General features: G+C 41.1%; 1 protein-coding gene across 2 annotated transcripts; it reads right to left on the reverse strand.

Annotated features, from left to right (window-relative positions):
- Window positions 1–1,315: 1,315 nt before the first annotated feature.
- On the reverse strand, window positions 1,316–17,510 carry LOC125690418 (carbonic anhydrase 2). Of its 2 annotated transcripts, XM_048938723.1 has the most exons (7): window positions 17,357–17,510; window positions 16,809–17,006; window positions 6,508–6,626; window positions 5,007–5,099; window positions 4,192–4,254; window positions 3,199–3,354; window positions 1,316–2,158 (listed from the first exon to the last, which is right to left on the reverse strand). In XM_048938723.1, the coding sequence occupies exons 1-7, from the start codon at window positions 17,388–17,390 to the stop codon at window positions 2,039–2,041; spliced, it is 783 nt and encodes a 260-aa protein (XP_048794680.1). In that variant the 5' UTR covers window positions 17,391–17,510; the 3' UTR covers window positions 1,316–2,038. The 2 variants fall into 2 exon arrangements, with proteins under 2 accessions (XP_048794680.1, XP_048794681.1); XM_048938724.1 differs by lacking the exons at window positions 16,809–17,006; window positions 17,357–17,510 and adding an exon at window positions 8,780–12,962.
- Window positions 17,511–17,949: the final 439 nt, after the last annotated feature.

Here is a 17,949-nt window from a genome sequence, read left to right on the forward strand (position 1 = left end):
GTTTGTGACAGCAAACAAGCACTTTGCTGCAGTTTCAGTGGACTTTCTGAAACAACTGGGTCATAAGCCTCAAAGTCTCCATCCGTAGAGATGGAGACTGCTCAAGCAGTGGTTGGACCAGATGGCCTCCAGATGCTCCTTTCAACCTCCGCCACCCTGTGATTCTGTGAGATGTTTCCTGCCAGCTTAAAGCTTCAGAAGCTTTAAACCAGAATGTGTTGGATCTGTAATTCTAATTTTTAGAGGTGTAACATCCCCTGCAATTTTGAAGCCTGCAAATATGGTACTCAGAACTGTGAGCAACAGTCAGAAAGGTCAATCAACACAAAAAGCCCTGAATTATTCAACACAGTTGTAGGAAGAGAGTACCGCCAGAGTACTCCATTCAGAAAAGCTGAAATTGGAACAAATGACATATGGTGAAGGAAGGTCATCCTTTGGTTTTCTTCTTTTTGTTTGCTTTGCAGTTTTGTTTGGTTGTTTGTTTTTGAGTTGCATTTCATAGAGGAAATTTACTAGAATGTTCTGAAGATCTGTGGATAGATCACAGGTGTTTTGGGATCTAGCCTACCCAGCTGACATTTTATAAATTACAGCGATCCCTGATGCAGTAGGAAGCTCATCAATGCATTGTCTTAAAACCTAGTAAGAGAATCCAAACAGATGAGAAATGTGAAAATGGCTTTCCTCCCAGCACCAAAGAGCCTGGGAAGGAGAGACCCCGTAAGTATTGCTTGGATCCTGTGTGTAGAACAGATTTATATTTAGGTATCTATTATGAATGTGCTCATGACAAACAAGAAATCAGACAGTAGTGTTACAGAATCCTCTGCTCTACAATTTTTCTGTTGAAAACTCTTCTATTGAAATTATTCATATGATACGGTGCAGTGAGGCTAAACATCAAACTCTGGGGACACAGTCTTGAAAGGATTTGTTCTTGTTGGAGAAACAGATTGCATAAGTGTTCTGCATAAAGATAAGGCACTTTGTTTTGGGGCTGTCACATAAGGGCAACGTTAACGCAACCAGTTTGGGAGAAGCTTGTTCAACAGAATGAATGTTGTTCAGAATTCTTGCAAGGGGATCTTTTATTATGCAATTAACTTCAGTGACAATTTGCAAGGATCGCTCAGAACCAATTCTTTCTTCTGCAGTCTAGCAGAGAGCAACTTAAGGATTTTCTTCTAATACATTGTATCATTTTGCATTTACTTGCTCCTTATATGCTGTTTATTAATAATGCTTAGTATGTAATGATGTGAACAGAGTAGCAACTACTTCCCTGAATTAAACAACAACTTGGAAGCAAAAATATAAGTATAGATTTATTAGAGAAGTTATCTAAAATACAATTTTATTTCCCCCTTAAATTAGAGCATATATTATTTCAGTGAAAAGATACTTTGTACTCTGTGGTAACAATTTTAAAAGATAATACTTAATTTAGGACATTTTTAATTAAAAAAATCCAACACACTACCATGAAGACATAATCAAGGTTGTTGACAGTATGGGTAAAAATGTAAAATGGTCTTCAAAATATTTACATGTCAGTTTCTTAACATCTAAGACTAATTCTCAGTATTCAATTTTACTTTTCCTTCTCAATATACTTTTTTTTTTTTCCTATACTATACCTATATTTTGTATTCCTGTGCTTTTGACAAAGCTTCAAGTTATCATTAGTTATATGTACTATCACACCAGTGGATGAGGTTTCTTAGAATGGCTTATTTTGCTATCACCATGTGCTCTCCCAAACAGCCAATATATTGTTTGTCACACCAAAATGTCAGTCACAGCAAGTCATCAAAATGCACACAGCCCCGCCTCAGCTCCAAACATTAAGAACCCCTTCCTGTTTGGCCAAGAGCCTTTCACATTTAATTAGCTGGCATTTTAGATATAGAATGAAAGAGAGAGCGAATATGGGAGACAAGATGTTGCCAGGACACACATGGCAAAGGTTTGAATTGTGCTTAGCAAAAAGGGTTCCTCACAAACACAGCAGTTTCTATCACTCGCATCGCTGAGGTTACTGGAAGGAAGCTCTGACTTCCCTGCTCTTCAGAGGCTGGCATGGGCGCCAGTTGTCCACCATGCGGCACACCGGCTCATTCTCAGCACTGAAGCAAAGGCCACGGAGTTTGCACATCTGTGGGAAAAGGCACAACCATCCTCAAATGCATACTCACTGCAACAGGACCATCTGAATTACACATCATCACCCCAAACCACAAGGCTCAACGAAACCTTTCACCAACATCAGATCTAGAGAAACATCTACGCAAGGTTCTAGTATGGGCGCCGTACTAAAAATTAAATAAAAGGGATTTTAGAGTTTGAAGGGTAAACTAAAACCCTTCAGGACTAGTTTATATTTATAGGTTCGTGATTTATTTGTATCTTCTGAGCATGCAGTTGCAAACCTCAGGATAGAATCTTGCTTCTTTATAATTTCATTAATGGATGGTGCAGAAACCTTGGGCCAGGACTGATTTAGTCTGAATGAACTCCTTCTCACTAGGAAGGTTCCATCCTCCTCAAGCTGCACAACACAAAATGGGACTCTTCTTAGATAAATGACTTCTGGAATCTGCAAGTTTTCTCTCTTCCGAACAAGGCAGTTAGGATTGTTACAGTTATGCATGGGAGTTCCCAGTCTATTCTGTGATGAACAGTCCTTATAACATGAGGTCTGCATATTCTGGAAATGCTCTAAGATCTCAAAAATAAACAAACCAGCCACAGATTTACAGTATACTACTGCAGATACAGAATGAATGCTCTTCTGATTTGTGATAAACCTGCTATTTTCAGGGCAAGTGCACACAGATAGATGACTTGTGCATGTGCAGCAAACAAGCTGATGCTCGCAGTACATGCTAGCATTTTTCTACACATGCAAGTAGTCTTTTCATGCATTCTATTTTTTTTTTTCTTTATAAAAAAAACCAACACAGCAGCTCCAACTTGATTAAATTTTTAAACTCTTCACATTGCTTGGACTTCGTCCAAATGGAGGACGATCTTTCATTTTACATCAACCTCCAATTCCACATAAAGAAGAAGAGCTTGCCAGAAAAAAGCAACCACTTCAGATTCATATTTCTATGCAACATTAGCAATTTCAAGGATCACTTGGAAGACTGAATCAAAGCAATCAATACGATTGGCACTATCTCAGAGAGCTACCTGCTCAGAGCTGACAGTGATGGGTTCTTTCAGAACATGCCAGATCACACATTCATTCAGTGGTGGAGTGGTCAGGGAGCCAGGGTATGTCCAATAGTCTCTGCATGCAGGCAGCAGTCCAGTAGGGTCAAAGTTTGTGAAAGAAGCTTGTTTCCCCTGCAATAAAGAAAGTAGGCAGACTATTGTTAAGGAAGTGAAACATACAACCACTGGGCTTGTCACACTGAAGTCATCCACAGAAGCTCTGTATTTGGAGGAAGGGAGAAACTGAGTTGGGCATAAACGGTTAGTACCGCTTATGGTACAGGCATTATGTACATTCAGCACTATATTCTTTATTTTTTAGGACAGTTAAGACGTTTCAGCATTTCAAATGTTGAATTTATGGGTTTTTCCTTTACAGATATGACTTGATCTTGCCTGAAGGAACAGCAAGATTTCAGATGCAGTGTACACTGGGAATACAGAAACTGAGAGACCTGTTGTCCAATGAAGTAAATGGCAACATCCATTTATGTCAAATGGAGACTGATGACAAAGGTGACAGGGAAATCTCGTTCTTTATCTTTTCCATCCATGGATCTTGTTGGCAAAGGCCTTTACCCTCTATTGTGGTACTTAATTACTAAATAAATCTCTGGTTTCCAATTACTCAGCACATTAAGATTCCATATATGCTTTATACGGTATTTAAAATACAGAAGGCCAACTTTTTCCCCAGTTTTTAACCTGATCAAACTTCTTATCTGGAAGATGATTCTTACCTTACAGGTTTCAATGCAGCTGAAAGACAAATAGATGTAGTCATCTAGATACAAATTACCTGCCCTCTAACCTAACTTACTTTGAACATCCTTGGCTTTAATGATTACAGAAGCACTTGTGCTGATTGTATGGTTTTACTCTCATACACAGAGTGAACATGAAAGTAGTAAAGAATCTACTTTCTAGACCAAACGGTTTCGTCTGGTGGCATTCAACACAGAATATTACCTTGGTTTGAATGGAGTTCAGAGCATCAACAACTTTCTGTATTTCAGGTTTGGCATTCCCTACCTGTAACACAAACAGCATGAAAAGAACTTAATGGAGCAGTTTTGTGACACCTTAGTTTTCTGTTAGAATTCTCAAGGACACATTTTGTAGCACATTTTCATAGCACCAGTTCATTACATAACAGGAATATTAAACAGAACTGACTGCAACTGTCTCTCTAAAAATCAAACCAGTTGACAGCACAAATAGGTCAGCTGAGGACACTGGTCAGAACAAAATTGTTATTTCAATTTACAGCATATGGATTTATTTTTGGATTTGAGCTGCTATTTCTTCATAGAAGCCACCCTCCTAATAGGAGACCAGGACAGAGTATACACAGTTGGAATACAATCATCTTTTTCAAGAGCTGTGAAGACAATTTGGCTGATATGAAATGCTCTGGACATTTAACAATAGCAGGGGAATTAAAATAGTTGTTAATTAGGCTGGTCTTACTACAGATTCATATATATATGACTTAGTCAGTAATGCAGATCATTTCACTGTCCAAGTCACAGCAGTGCTACTATGACAGAGGCAAGCGTGCTGCTGTAGGGTCATCACAGTGACAGATGACAGCCATACTCTACTATAAGTGTACAGTTTTTGTATGTACAGAAAATCAAGAACCTGGAGCATCATCTGATTTGTTCTGGGTTTATGGGGTAAAAAATAACACTGCTTCATCCTGTGTTTTGGGCTCCTTGCACATAGTGGAACACAGTGAACATACTATACTAACACAAATAATATAAAGAAGTTCAACTAACCTTCATCAAGATGCCTACCACAGCCAAACCATCAGGATGCTTCACAGCTTCAGCAAATTTGCCATATTTTACATTCCAGTGAACAATATGAAGCTAGGAACAAGAAAACATGGAGGACTGTGAAAATTATATTCCATCCATAATATTTTACAAATGAGGATGCAGGGAAGTAATTTATTAAACATTAAGAGCAGATGGTGTTTTACTGCTGAGATTTAAAACTTTTGTGTACAGTTAAGAATTTGTTACATTATTCATTAACTCTGAAGTTTCATTTATGCAAAGAGATTTCTGTCATGCATTTTATTTTGCTTCTGACTCTTGGTCCCAGATGAATTTTAGATGCAAACTGGGCTGCATCTTCCTGCTTTCAGTGTGGTAAAACTCCTCTTATCTTTACAATGAGTTTTGCCTACACAAAGCCCGCAGGATTTTGACACAGTACTTCTAATATAGCCAGGTATTCACAAGTTTTTAATCAACACAAATACATGGTCCTACAGCGTAACAACAGAGAAGACATTAAATACAGTTCTGACCTCCACTCTAAACAAAAGCAGAAAACAACAACAAAAATCCAGAAAAAAAAAAAAAAACACACCAATGAAGCCCTTTCAGGGAAAGCCTTTGAAAAAGATATCACAAGAGTATCAAGGCCACTTCAGCAAGGATGCTCCTTTATTTCTTATTTCAATGTTATTTAGTTCATATGGCTGATTCCCAATATCTGCAACTCACACTGAAAAGTAATTATGGTATTGTCAACAGATGTGAGGCAATGGCAGGATTTTTTCTGGATTTGTCTAAAGTAAATCCTATCTCATGGAAAAGCAAAGCTGATAAATTTGTGGGCCCATTCAAACTGCAACCACATTCAGTCAATGCCTGCATTAATGGAAAGGTTAAAAAGGTATTTCACAGCAGTCATTCGTTTCTAATCTCTGTATTACCTTTGGAGACCTTACTGCTCTCTTCAAATACCCGAAAGGTGATTGCAGTGAGAGTGGGGTTGGGTTAATCTTTTCTCACTGGTGACAGGTGGGTGACAGGATTAGGGGAAATGGCCTCAAGATGTGCCAGGGTAAGTTTAGGTTGGATATCAGGAAAAACTTCTTTAAAGAAATGGTGGTTAAGCACTGGAATAGGCTCCCCAGGGAGGTGGTTGAGTCCCCATCCCTGGATGTGTTTAAAAATCGTTTGGATGTTGTTCTCAGGGACATGATTCAGCAGAGGGTTGTTAGTTAGGGTAGTATGGTAAGGTTGTGGTTGGACTAGATGATCTTTAAGGTCTTTTCCAACCTGAGCAAGTCTATGATTCTATGATTTGCAAAGGGCTGATCCTAATGTGGCACTGCACCAAAATCTTCTATGGTAATCCCCACAGTCTCTTGCCACTTGAAGGTTTGTAGAGCTATTGCTATCACAGTGGAAGGTGGAAAAAAAAAATAATATCAAAGTACTCATTAGACACACAAGACTGGAAAGGCAAAGCACATCCTACCTCAGCATCATACTTCACGCCATCCACAGTGTGCTCAGAGCCCTGGCCCTCACAGGATCCCCAGTGAATGTGAAACTGCACCAACCTGTAGATTCCATCCAGTGCTCCTCCTTGCAGCACTGCAAAGCAAAGAGCTTCCATTAGCACCTGCCGGAACATTTGCTATCAAGTCTCACTTCAGACTGGAATATCCACTCAAGTCTCCCAAGTGAATTAATTTATTGCTCTGCATGCTGTCATGCTACTCCAGATTGTCTTCAATGGTACACTGCTGCAAAAAGCCCAAGTCAGTACTGAACATATAAAACCGTAAGTGAATTTACAGTGAATGTCATCAGCAATTAAGCATGCTATTATCACAGGTGACGAGGGAAGAGTTAAGGATGTAACTTTTCTGTCACCAAGTAAATAAAAAAGTTCAAGAAAAAGACTAGGCCTGCATAAGGTTACTCTGAGAAAGTACACCTATAGACCAAATCATATTTTACTTAGTATCGTACTCTATCTCCTCATTTTGTGCAGTTTATCCATTAAGGCAAATCCCGTAGTGAATTTGATCAAGTAAAACACTTTTGACTCCAAATTAAACACAAACATTTGGCTGCGGACAGATGCTAGCTGGGCACAGCACAAGGCATTGCAAAGATCCAGCTCTGCTTATCCCAGTTTTTTCTCTCCAGTAATGAGTATAAGAAAATGGTGGTGAGAACAGCAATGCTGCAGAAGCCTTTTTTTTTTTTTTTTTTTTTTTTTTTTTTAAAGTTTGGTTTGGACATGAGGCATTAACTTACGCTTCCCACTACCTGACATTATCCCTGTGATGTGACTGATTTAAGAGGAGAGCCCAGTCACACATTCAATTACAAAGGAGTAAGCTCCCCCTACTCTGCTTGTTAGCTTTAACTTTGTACTTATTCTGTGACCAATCACCATTACAACATGCAGGATCAAGCCCAATTACTGAGAGATGCTGAAGGCACAGACTATCTCCTCCAGCACAGCATAAAGCATGGAACAATATATCAGTGGAACTATATATCTAAGTTACTAAGGCAAGGTTTTACACAGATTTGTATTTTTTCTAAGTGTCTCAAATTCACTGTTAAATCCTTGAGGTGCTAATATTTAAAAATCAGAAATATTTTTAAAATATCATTTGAAATGCTATAATCTTACAGATCTATTTCTGTGTATAGGTGCATAATATATATATATATAAAGTGACAGAAGAGTGTTGACATGAGGTGTTAGACATACATCGGCTCTGTGCACGTGCCACAAACAAAATGATTCTGTGGAGTGAAGAAGATGCTTGCCTCTTGGTCCGCAGTAAGTCTCAACATGGAACTATCACATGTGCAGGTTTGAAAATATAAACCAAACGCAAAATGGAAAAGGTAACTGTTCAGATTTCTTCTGATTATACCAAAAGCATGGACAAACATAGCTGCGGATACTTGGAAATGGAAGAACTCAAAGAGGTGAGCATTTGACTAAACAACTGGAATACATGAAATTTAGATGAAAGATGTATGAAACACATTAGTTTCCACTTGTGTGCATTACACATGCAGAATTTGGTTCAGTAGACAAACAGCGTTTGCCCAGAGCTCCTTCTCTGGCAAATAATTTTAGAAGTCTGCCAACACATACTTCTGTTTGAAAAATGTGAATATATGTTCCACTATAGTCTTACCAATTTCACTCTACGTTGCCATCAGAGCAAGGCTTACCCTGCCTATTGCCAAACTGTGTGATACGAAGAGGAATGGCTGTTTGAAATAATTGAATAGGCACTTATTTTACTCTACTCCTCTATTTCTACATGTTCTAACTGCCAAGGAGCACAACTGTTTCAAGCACAGTACTACAAATTGGAATGAGTTTTTTTCAGAATGGTTGTTGCAAATGTGCGCTAGCTCCATTTTAAAATGTAATTAGGTGCTACATCTTTACTGATGCAAAATCATTTAATCCACACAATAACATGTTTCATTTAAAAACGATGCCATGGAGTTTCAGTTCCTTTGGCTAATGGACTTGCTGCTTGTTGCAGATACAAATGGACCATGGTCTCACCATTCCCGAACTTCAGAAGCACTAGCATAGCACAGGTTAATCTGCCATTATTAATCAATGGAAAGCATGCTGAAGAACAGAACCATGCAATATTCTCAAATCCATTTGCAGTGTTATTTCTACACAAAGTTTACTAAAGTTTACTTCATAAAACTCAAAAGATGCACAAAATCTCTTTGCAGTTTTTGCTTACTTTTCTCACTCTGTGGTTCTCAAATCCAGCACTAGCTTATTTTGTCTCACAGCAGAGCATTCAAAGAAAGTAATAATTAGATTAGTGTGAATGAATACAAATTCAACAGTCTTAGTTACACATCAGGCCTTCTTGTTCTAGCCTCCATTAAGCAGTTATTTTTCCTTAATATTTTCCAGACTTTCCAAAGAAGTAAAATTTAAAACATAAACGTGAAGATACTGGAACTTCTTTTCTTCAGTATAAAAGTTTTTTTGTTTGTTTGTTTTAAACCATGAGTATGGCTTTTGTAAAGCAAAAACTCCTGGAGCATCAGAGCAACATTTCCACTAGGAACTTCCCCACCCCATCCATGTGACAGAAACATCAGTTCAGGCCCCACTGAAAACAGAAGCCCAGCTCTTTTCTTTTTTTGAGGGATGGGAAAATTCTGATCCATATTTGATCACCTCAGAATTAACTCTCTTACTTTTGAGTTCAGTATTACTCTAACTCAGGAGATACAGATGTAGCTCCATCCCTTTTCATTATATAGCATAGCTTCAGATGAGAGTGAAGATAGCACTGGGCTGCTTGGAAAACACATGATTTTCTCATAGATTCTTCACTCTCAATCGACATCAAAAACTGGCCTCCACAGACATGTAGAAATCCAAGAGGTAGCAACTTGGAAATGCAGATTTTCTTCTATTTGACAGTCATTTGAAATATTGCAGTGAGACAGATTTGGAGCCATTTTGCTTAGATTAAGAAACTGTGACTGTTCTCAACCTTCTACCACTTACTGAACAAGTTACACTACTAATATCCAGCAATTATACTGCACTGCTGTTACATGACCTCAGAACATTTTCTAAATTAGGTGAAAATAAGTACTAGCAGAGCTAATTCAGAAAATAACCACACAAACGGTTCTATTAATGTCTATGGGATTTCTGGGATAAAGAAGGTGAACTATCTTTGTCTCCATTATGTGCTCATGGGATATTTGGAAATGCACAGAAACCCAGGACAGCTGCTCATTCAGGCCATGCAACCTCACTGCTGTTTCCAGAGGCAATCACTGGGCAGTTACTTTTCCCATGCAGAACAGGACAGCTTTACAGGAAGTTCTGTGGACTACTTCATATTTTTCTTCAGGAAGTGGCAGCAGCCACTAAGTGAGCGAAATTAGGCAGGAATAACATAGTTCCCTGCATAAGGATGTAACAGGGCAGGAGACTAATAAATCTCACTGCAGCAATAAACTTGTCAAAGAAGTAATCAAAATGGCTGAACTATAAGGTTGCTTCCTGAGACAGAATGAATTTCTTCCTGTTATACAGATCAGTGTGATAAGAAAACACTACTCTTAAAGCTCATGATTCTGAGACAAAGCTGAATGAAAAAATGTCCTTTGAATGGAAATCACTGACAGCAAAACTCCTTCCAGGAGATGAAACAATGGGCCCACTGCAGCACAATGGATGTCAAGAGCTCGAAGTACAAAAAGTAGTTCTAACTAAGATACCGCCAAGCTAAAATGTAACAGGACAGTTCAGCATACAGCTTTGAGCACAGCTCAAAGCACAGATTGCTTTGGCATAAAAAAAAAGCCATGATTTTGTCTACCTCCAGTAGACATGTGCATGCATTTAGCATTATAGATATGTGCACGTAATGTACATATTGTGCAACTATTCGTAATGTTAATGTTGTATAGGCATTTGTGTATGCACAGATATCTATATGCTAGAAAACAGGCCCTGCAGAGATAAAGCAGAAAAACATCTCAAGCACCATGTACTATTAATGGCATGAAAAGGCTCTTATGAGTATGCTCAGGGATTAGCCTTGTGTTCTTATGCAAGAATGGACTTCCCAACCGGCAGTCTGAAGGGTTCAGTTGAGGTGAGCTGTCACTTCTGTGAAACATGGAGTATAGAATATTACATTTTGCGAGATGTTTCCTTCTTTATGTTATCTCTTTCAAACATTCCTCCTAGGACACTATATCATGACAAGCAGGAGAGTAAGACAGGACGCAAGCATATGATATAGAGATCACACTTGCAGAAAACATCTGTAATGAGCTTCACCACAAGAACCTACGTAATTGGTATCTCATAAGAAAAAAAAGCCCTGCTGTGACCTTGCTAGGGGGCTAGCCTGATAAGGTAGCAAGGATGTTCCAGAGAGATAGGCCAGAATTAAACAAGTGCCAAACTGCACCACATCTGCGCATACGTGTGTATCAGCAGCTGCTCAGTGATTTCAATTCAGCCCTGCTGAACTACTTGGCACAGACTGGGCAGCAGCCAGACAAGGCTCTGACCTGCTTAACCATCCTAAGTCATTCAGGTTCACGTCTTTCCTTGTCAGCCCTTCAGGTCATTTGTTTGTTGGAATCATGCAGACATCTAAGTGGGAATGCTGTATGCATGTAAATGTCAGCATACCTGTACAGACAAAAACATCCACTAGCCACTAAGAGTAAATTAAGGGGAAGTGGCAAGAGAAGTGGCTATTTAAAAGAACAAAATACACTATAAACTATTTATAGATGCAGCTGGGGAGTATTAAACACTTGAAAATTTGGCATTACATTATGAACACTTTGTCCATGTGATATACTGTCCCTAGTACAAGAAAGGCACTATTCATTTCACATGGTGAAACCCATTGCTCTGAGGATTAGAAGTTTTTTTTTTTTTTTTTTTTATGTATAAGGCACTATAGGGAATCCCTGATCAGCATTCAGTCTTCACCTTTCAACCCACATAATTTGACAATGACTTCCAAAGCACTGAGTTGGAACCATTAAGATTCTCTTAAGAGTAACAATTGGCTTCATTTCTGACAGGTGTAACTATAACACTAACCTCAGAGGTTGCTTACAGTACTGGAAATTATGCATTGGACATGGTGCTCATACAACTGAGATATAAGGAAGGTGTGCAAAGTGAAGGAAGGTGCGAATGTGGCCTCTAGGCACTCAACACTCAGCACCCTTTCACTTATGAAGGTAAGTGATCAAATTGGTTGGGAAGAATAGTCAAGGTGCCATCTAGCACTATGAAAAATTTATTTTTAAGATGTAATGCAGCCAAGTGGTTCTTAACTCAGCTGGTAACAGTTAACTAGAGTTTCTCTTGGTTTTGTACTAAAATATGCCTCTAGAGAGAGAATCTGGAAGAGCAGAAGGAAGTCAGCAGGATTCTTACATGCACAAGCCATGACAAGTTTCTGCCTAGAAGTCGCGCATATAAATAAATAAACAGAAAGAGATAAATGAAGTAAGCTGGTTAAAGTCAGGAAGGGCACTTTTGAGCTCTGTAAAGAAATGAAGGCCTGAATTAAGCAGAACTGATCTCAAGCCCTATCATTTTCCTTCCTACTGCCTTGAAGCACTACACTCAAACCACCATCTTGCTTAGACTTTGCAGCTTCTACTGATACCAGCTGAACAACAAAGTTACTCAGTGATCACACACGCTCTGGGACCTCTGACTTTCAGGTCAGGCAGAGCACAGAAATACTTGTGACATATAAGCAGGTGTCTGAACACAGTCCCCTTGAGCCATAAGTAATCAGTTCCATACAGACGGGTTATGACACTGCATAGCCCATACTGTACTGCAGAGCTTCAAGCTGTGACTGTATACCAATAACCTCCAACATTATTCTGGTGTAGCTAATGTTACATGCACAGAGCTGGGAAGCCTAAAAATAGATGCCTGGCAGCGACTTTGTGTAAAAGCTTTGCCTTAAAGGCAGCAGATCTGCACATTTCTTCCTCAGTTTACCTGCTGGGTAAAAGAGAACAACGGCACAATTTCCAGTGTAACCCACTGCCAACCACACACTGCTAACGCAACAACTACTGCATTACTGTTGGCAACAAATACAATAAAATAGATCAGTCTGTTTACAGAGTCAGAATTCAAGACAGTTGAAGGATCTTCGTTAATATTTCCCATTGCAGAATTGAGTGATCAGTTATGACTGCTGAAAGTCTCCCAAGGAATGCTAGTCCCACAGTCAACAAAATACTTTCATCTCACAGGTCTCCTCATAATTGTAAAGTTCCATCATGACTGAACTTCTATAAAAATGTCAAATTTACTTGAGAGCCTGTGTTGGACTTCAGTATCTCCAGCACAGCAGCAAGGAAAGAAGAGGAAACGAGACTCATTCGCATGCAGAAGTGACTAGTATATTTAGTGAGGTCTTTAGAGGTTTACACCAGAGCTACTATTCACTTCTGGCAGGTTTTACAGCTAAAATATCTTTATTTGTTATGAAATAATTAATAGATGACTTTGACAAACGTGATCAGAGAACACAGAATACAGTGCTCACTGGTACGAGCACTTCCCATTTGAATGTCAAGTTGTAGGTCAACTCCAAAAAGTTTTCCACAGAACTTAAAATGAAAATAAAGTGTATATTACAAAATTGTCTTTCATGCTTTTGAGGCTTACTTGAGCACAGTCACTTCCTGTGGTTTTAGAGCTTTGAGAAGTTGGCAGTTGTTTCCAACTTTTGAAGTGTATGACAATACACGTTTCCTTATGGCAGACTACAGTATGATTATGAAGGTATCCTGAATGAGCTACACAGCTCTCAGTTGCTACAAAACTCCTAGAATAAGGTGCACTATAATAGGTCAGGGGTTATTAGCACCAATGGCTTGACACATGCCCCAATAGACAACGGAGGATAAACCTAAAGCTGTATTTCTATTCCTAGTGACACTTATACCGTATAGAGGTTTTGCTTTTATTTCAGGTTATAACAATTTAAACACAAATGTGTATAAATACTTGCACTTTCACACTTGCTACAAGACAGCAGACATAAGAATTCAAAAAACTAGAACAGAAGAAGAGAAACTAAGGAACAATTCATTATTTGTTTTCTATATGTTTGAGAAAACATTCCAAAAAAGGGAAAGAAAACAAGATAGAATACAATAATTTATCTAAGAGAAAGTAATGGAATTTCAGCAAATAAAAGCATTTAGAAAGAGGCAATTCCAAGCTGCCAACTTCCATGCATCCGTTCTACCAGCTAGCAACTGTGAAACAGAAAGGGAACAGACTTCAGGAACCAACTGCAGCTTTAGAAGGGGAATACCACAGCTGTCACATAACCCAAGAAATTGTAAGGCTGTGCTAGGAGAACTGAAATAGAAGGTTTGCATGTAATTGCTTAGGAATAGGTTTTTTTCTTTTTTTAAGCATGCTTAGTAACATCTATATTAACAAAAAAAAGTAGAGCAAAGTCAAGTACTAAAGTGATCACAATAATTTTAACAGCATTGTAAGGGAAAATTGCATAGGTCATTGGGATGGTTAATTAGAAACTAAGCCAAGTGCTACATCTATAGAGCTTCACCTATTAGCAAAAAGATCTTTTAAAAGGACAGAAAAGAAAAATTACCTCTTCTGAATGGGATATTAAGAAATGCTATTTTTTACCCTTTAAATTCCAAGTTTTTCCACCGATATAGGCAGGAGCTCCTGTGCACACATATAACAAATAGACAAAAAAAACTAAGATTTGGGGACAATCCTGCCCATAGCAGGGGGTTGAAGCCAGGTAATTGTCCAACCCAGGCCATTCTGTGAAAGTATTCTATATCAAAATTTATTTTAATATTCAGTATCCTTCTGAATTGAAATAAGTAACTGCTTTCAGAGACCTCTATCCAAACACATCTTAGCTTTCTGACCTATCTTCACTCTGCACTTTTTATTACAATAACTAATTCTGCACACCTTAAGAGCAGAAGTCATAAAATATTCCAAACCGCTGCATCATTCATTATGTGCCTGAATATTCTTAATGAATGGATCTACACCTTTGTGTGCTATTACTCATGTGTTGAAGATTATTCACAAATAATGATCTTATTGCTTCATTTTACGCCTACTGACACAGATAATTCCTTACTGCAATGGGACAGCTCACGGAAACAAGCACTGCAGCCTGGGAGGAATATTCACAGGACTTTATCCCCATATTTTCTGTAACACATAATAGAACGTCATGTAATCTCTCCTTGTGACTGCTGTCTAACCAGGAATTGGAGAGATCATTATACTGTTAGTCTCAAAATTCAGGAACAGGAATGAATCAAGCACAGACAAGTCAAAGACAGCTTTATTTTCCGCAAAGAAAGTAGGTTACTCAGTTAGCTGCATACAAATGAAGCCACTATGAGTGCTGCCAGGTAGATTTTGGGCACTAATTTTCAATAGGAAGCGTGATATTGAAGGATCTGCCCTTACATGGATTCACAGAGAGCTGTTTAGTGCTTTTTTTTCCTGAACACTCATCAGTTTGTGATTCACTGACAGAACCACTGAGAGCATTCCCACTTGCATCTTCTGCCCTCCCACTCTGAGAGCAGTGTCACTGCCTATCTGTCACAAGAACCCCACCACAGATGTTCTGGTTCTGCACTGACTTCTCAGAAAGAGCATTCTTCCTATAGGTGTTTCTTTTTATTCTTTTATGTTACTGCCATTTTTCCCTCCCATGTTGTCAGATACAAACTAGTTTTTTCAGTCCTCCCCAACTTACGCACACAGAGTAACCTCACAGTAGCTGTGTTATGCTGTGAGGACCCAGAGCTTCTTCCTTTGGCTCAGTGAGAGCCGACTCAGACAGACCTGGTGAATGAAAATGCAATCCCTTCCTTGTGCTTTTACTTATGGGACTTATTCCTCCTAACATTGCTGAAACATACACACTTCAACTCTGGCTCCTCAGTGCTTCAGAGTAATAAACACTAAGAACTCAGAAGACCTTTTTCCCTGCTTTTTTTTTTTTTTTTTCCTCCTTTTTTAAGCTATACAGATATGAATACAGAAGTTCAGAATAAATTACACATAGGCTTACGTGTACCCATGCAGCTGTGAACCACTTAGCTGACCCGCTAGCACTATTCAGCATAAAGATCACAACTGAAATACAGATTCTCAGTGCAGTGTTGTCTAACATACCTTTGTATAATACTATCTACAAAAAAAAAAAATTCTTTTTTTGGGTGGGCATGATTTGTTTCCAGCACCATTCCCTAAGTGACAGTGCTAAGGAAATGCTCAGCGAAACAGGGCACTTGCTCACACAAGTTAAATCAGACAGTGTCTTGAGAAGGCAGTGACTTACAGTGAGTCTGGTTTTGCTCTCCAAATTAAAAATAGAGACACACTCACTGCAGCAAGGTGATTTCTGCAAACCCAGCCAAGGGAAAAACTACAACTAAGGACAACCTGCAGAACCCTCCTCACAGCCGTGCCTTAGATTCCCTTTGCCCACCAATGGAGCCATTCCTTCCAGAAGGGTTACTGTGGGGTTTGCAAGACACAGTGCTGAACCTCACTGCACAGCACAGTGAGCTGCGGGACATGGTGGGCCAGCTGCCTGCCTGCAAAACTTGTGGGAATGAACTGGATATATGTTGTCTGTATCTAGAAAGCCTTCAAGTCAAGAAACATCAGGGATTTCTGTTTAAGTTACAGAAGAACAAAGAGGTATTTCCTAATCATTCCTCTGCTTCTGAACTAACCTGGGAGCATACTGGCTTCAGAAATATGAAATAATATTTTGGTAACCAAAGAAACTATTTCCAAACTATTTCTGCTCCATGTTGATAACTGCAATCCTCTGTTATTCTACAGCCCATTTCCTCCAGCGGTGCCTTTTGCCTCCTCATTAACCATTTGTCGGGTAGCTTATGATGAGCTACACCTAGAGCTGTTCTTATAATCCACCTTTTTTTGTTCTTCCCCTTTCCCATTCAAGCATATACTCAAATCCTCCCCAATTAACTGCAAAGGAAAAGTTCACTTCTACAGAGTTCAGAGTAAGGCAGAACAGGCAGCCAGAGCACTCTTCTAAGAGAAGTCCAGTTTTCCAAAATATATGTATTTTTAATATTAAAAAAAGAAATCCTGCAGCTTCAGTTGATGCTTAGCATTAAAAGCAGCGTTAGCGACAGCATCGCACTCTGCCCTTACGCACACACGGATGCGCTCACCTGACTTGTCAGAGGAGTCGTCGAACTCTACGTTGAAGGAGTGCCCGTTGTTGACGATGGCTTTGGCCGTGCCGGCATCGTAGCTGAAGCTGAGGGGCTTCAGCGCTGGGTCGTAGCGGGCGGCCTTGCTGCTGATGTCGATGGGCGACTGGCGCTCCCCATTGGCGATGGGAAAGTGCTCGTGCCAGTGCGCGGGTCCTGCAAGAGAACGCGGGGCGGCTCAGGGCTCGGGGGTCAGAGGTACCGCTCTGCGGAGCACGACGTCCCCGCGGCACCTGTACGGCCGTTAGGAAAACCCGTTGGGGGATCAAGGCGGGGACAGTTCCCGACATGAGGGGAACGCGGCCGGGTTCCACCGGGGCACCCTCTGCCCCATCCCCGCGTGTCGGAACGCAGAGGATGCTCGGCGGGCCGCTCAGGCGCAGGTGGCATCTCAAGGTTACAGCGGCAAAACCGTAGCGCCTCCGAGCTCAGGGAACGGCAGAACCGCGGCGCTGCTTCCCGGGGCGGCCGGCAAGCAAAGGCGTCCCGCCGTGCCCCACACTCACCGTTGTGGCTGTCGTACCCCCAGTGATGGGACATGGTGCACCCACCCGGCTCCGTCGGCTATCTCAACGCCGTGGCCTCGGCGGGCTCTCAGGGGCTTTTATAGGCTCCCGCGAACTCCATGCCCTTCTCCGCGGCCGGAGGAAGGGGTGGGGAGCGCGGGCGGGGGCGGAGGGAGACTTCGCTCGGGGGCGGAGAGAGAGAAGTCCGCTTATAACCCGCGATCCTCCCGCCGCCGAGCCGCGCCGGGCCCGGCCGGGCACCAAAGGGTTCACAGCGCCCCCGGCAGGGGTGAGAGGCGGCCGTGTCCCGCACCGCATCGCGCCCGCACCGCGTCGGGCCGGTATCGCGCGGGCTCCTGCCCGTGCCGCGCCGCGCGGTGCTGCGACCTTGGGCCGGGGCAGCGGCGGCGGAGCGGGGCGCGTGTGTGCGAGCGCGTCCGGGGGCGAGCGGGATGCGCGGGCGGCGTGCCGCTGCTGCGCCCTACTGGGGGCCGCGGGAACGGCTCCGTGCGCGGGGCACGGCACGGCCGGGCCGGGCCGGCGGAGCGCGGAGGGCGTGGGATCGTTCCCCGTGGGTGCCGCTTTTGGAAGGG

This window comes from Lagopus muta, chromosome 3 (genome assembly GCF_023343835.1).
Source record: "Lagopus muta isolate bLagMut1 chromosome 3, bLagMut1 primary, whole genome shotgun sequence".
In the NCBI taxonomy this organism is placed as follows: Eukaryota; Metazoa; Chordata; class Aves; order Galliformes; family Phasianidae; genus Lagopus; species Lagopus muta.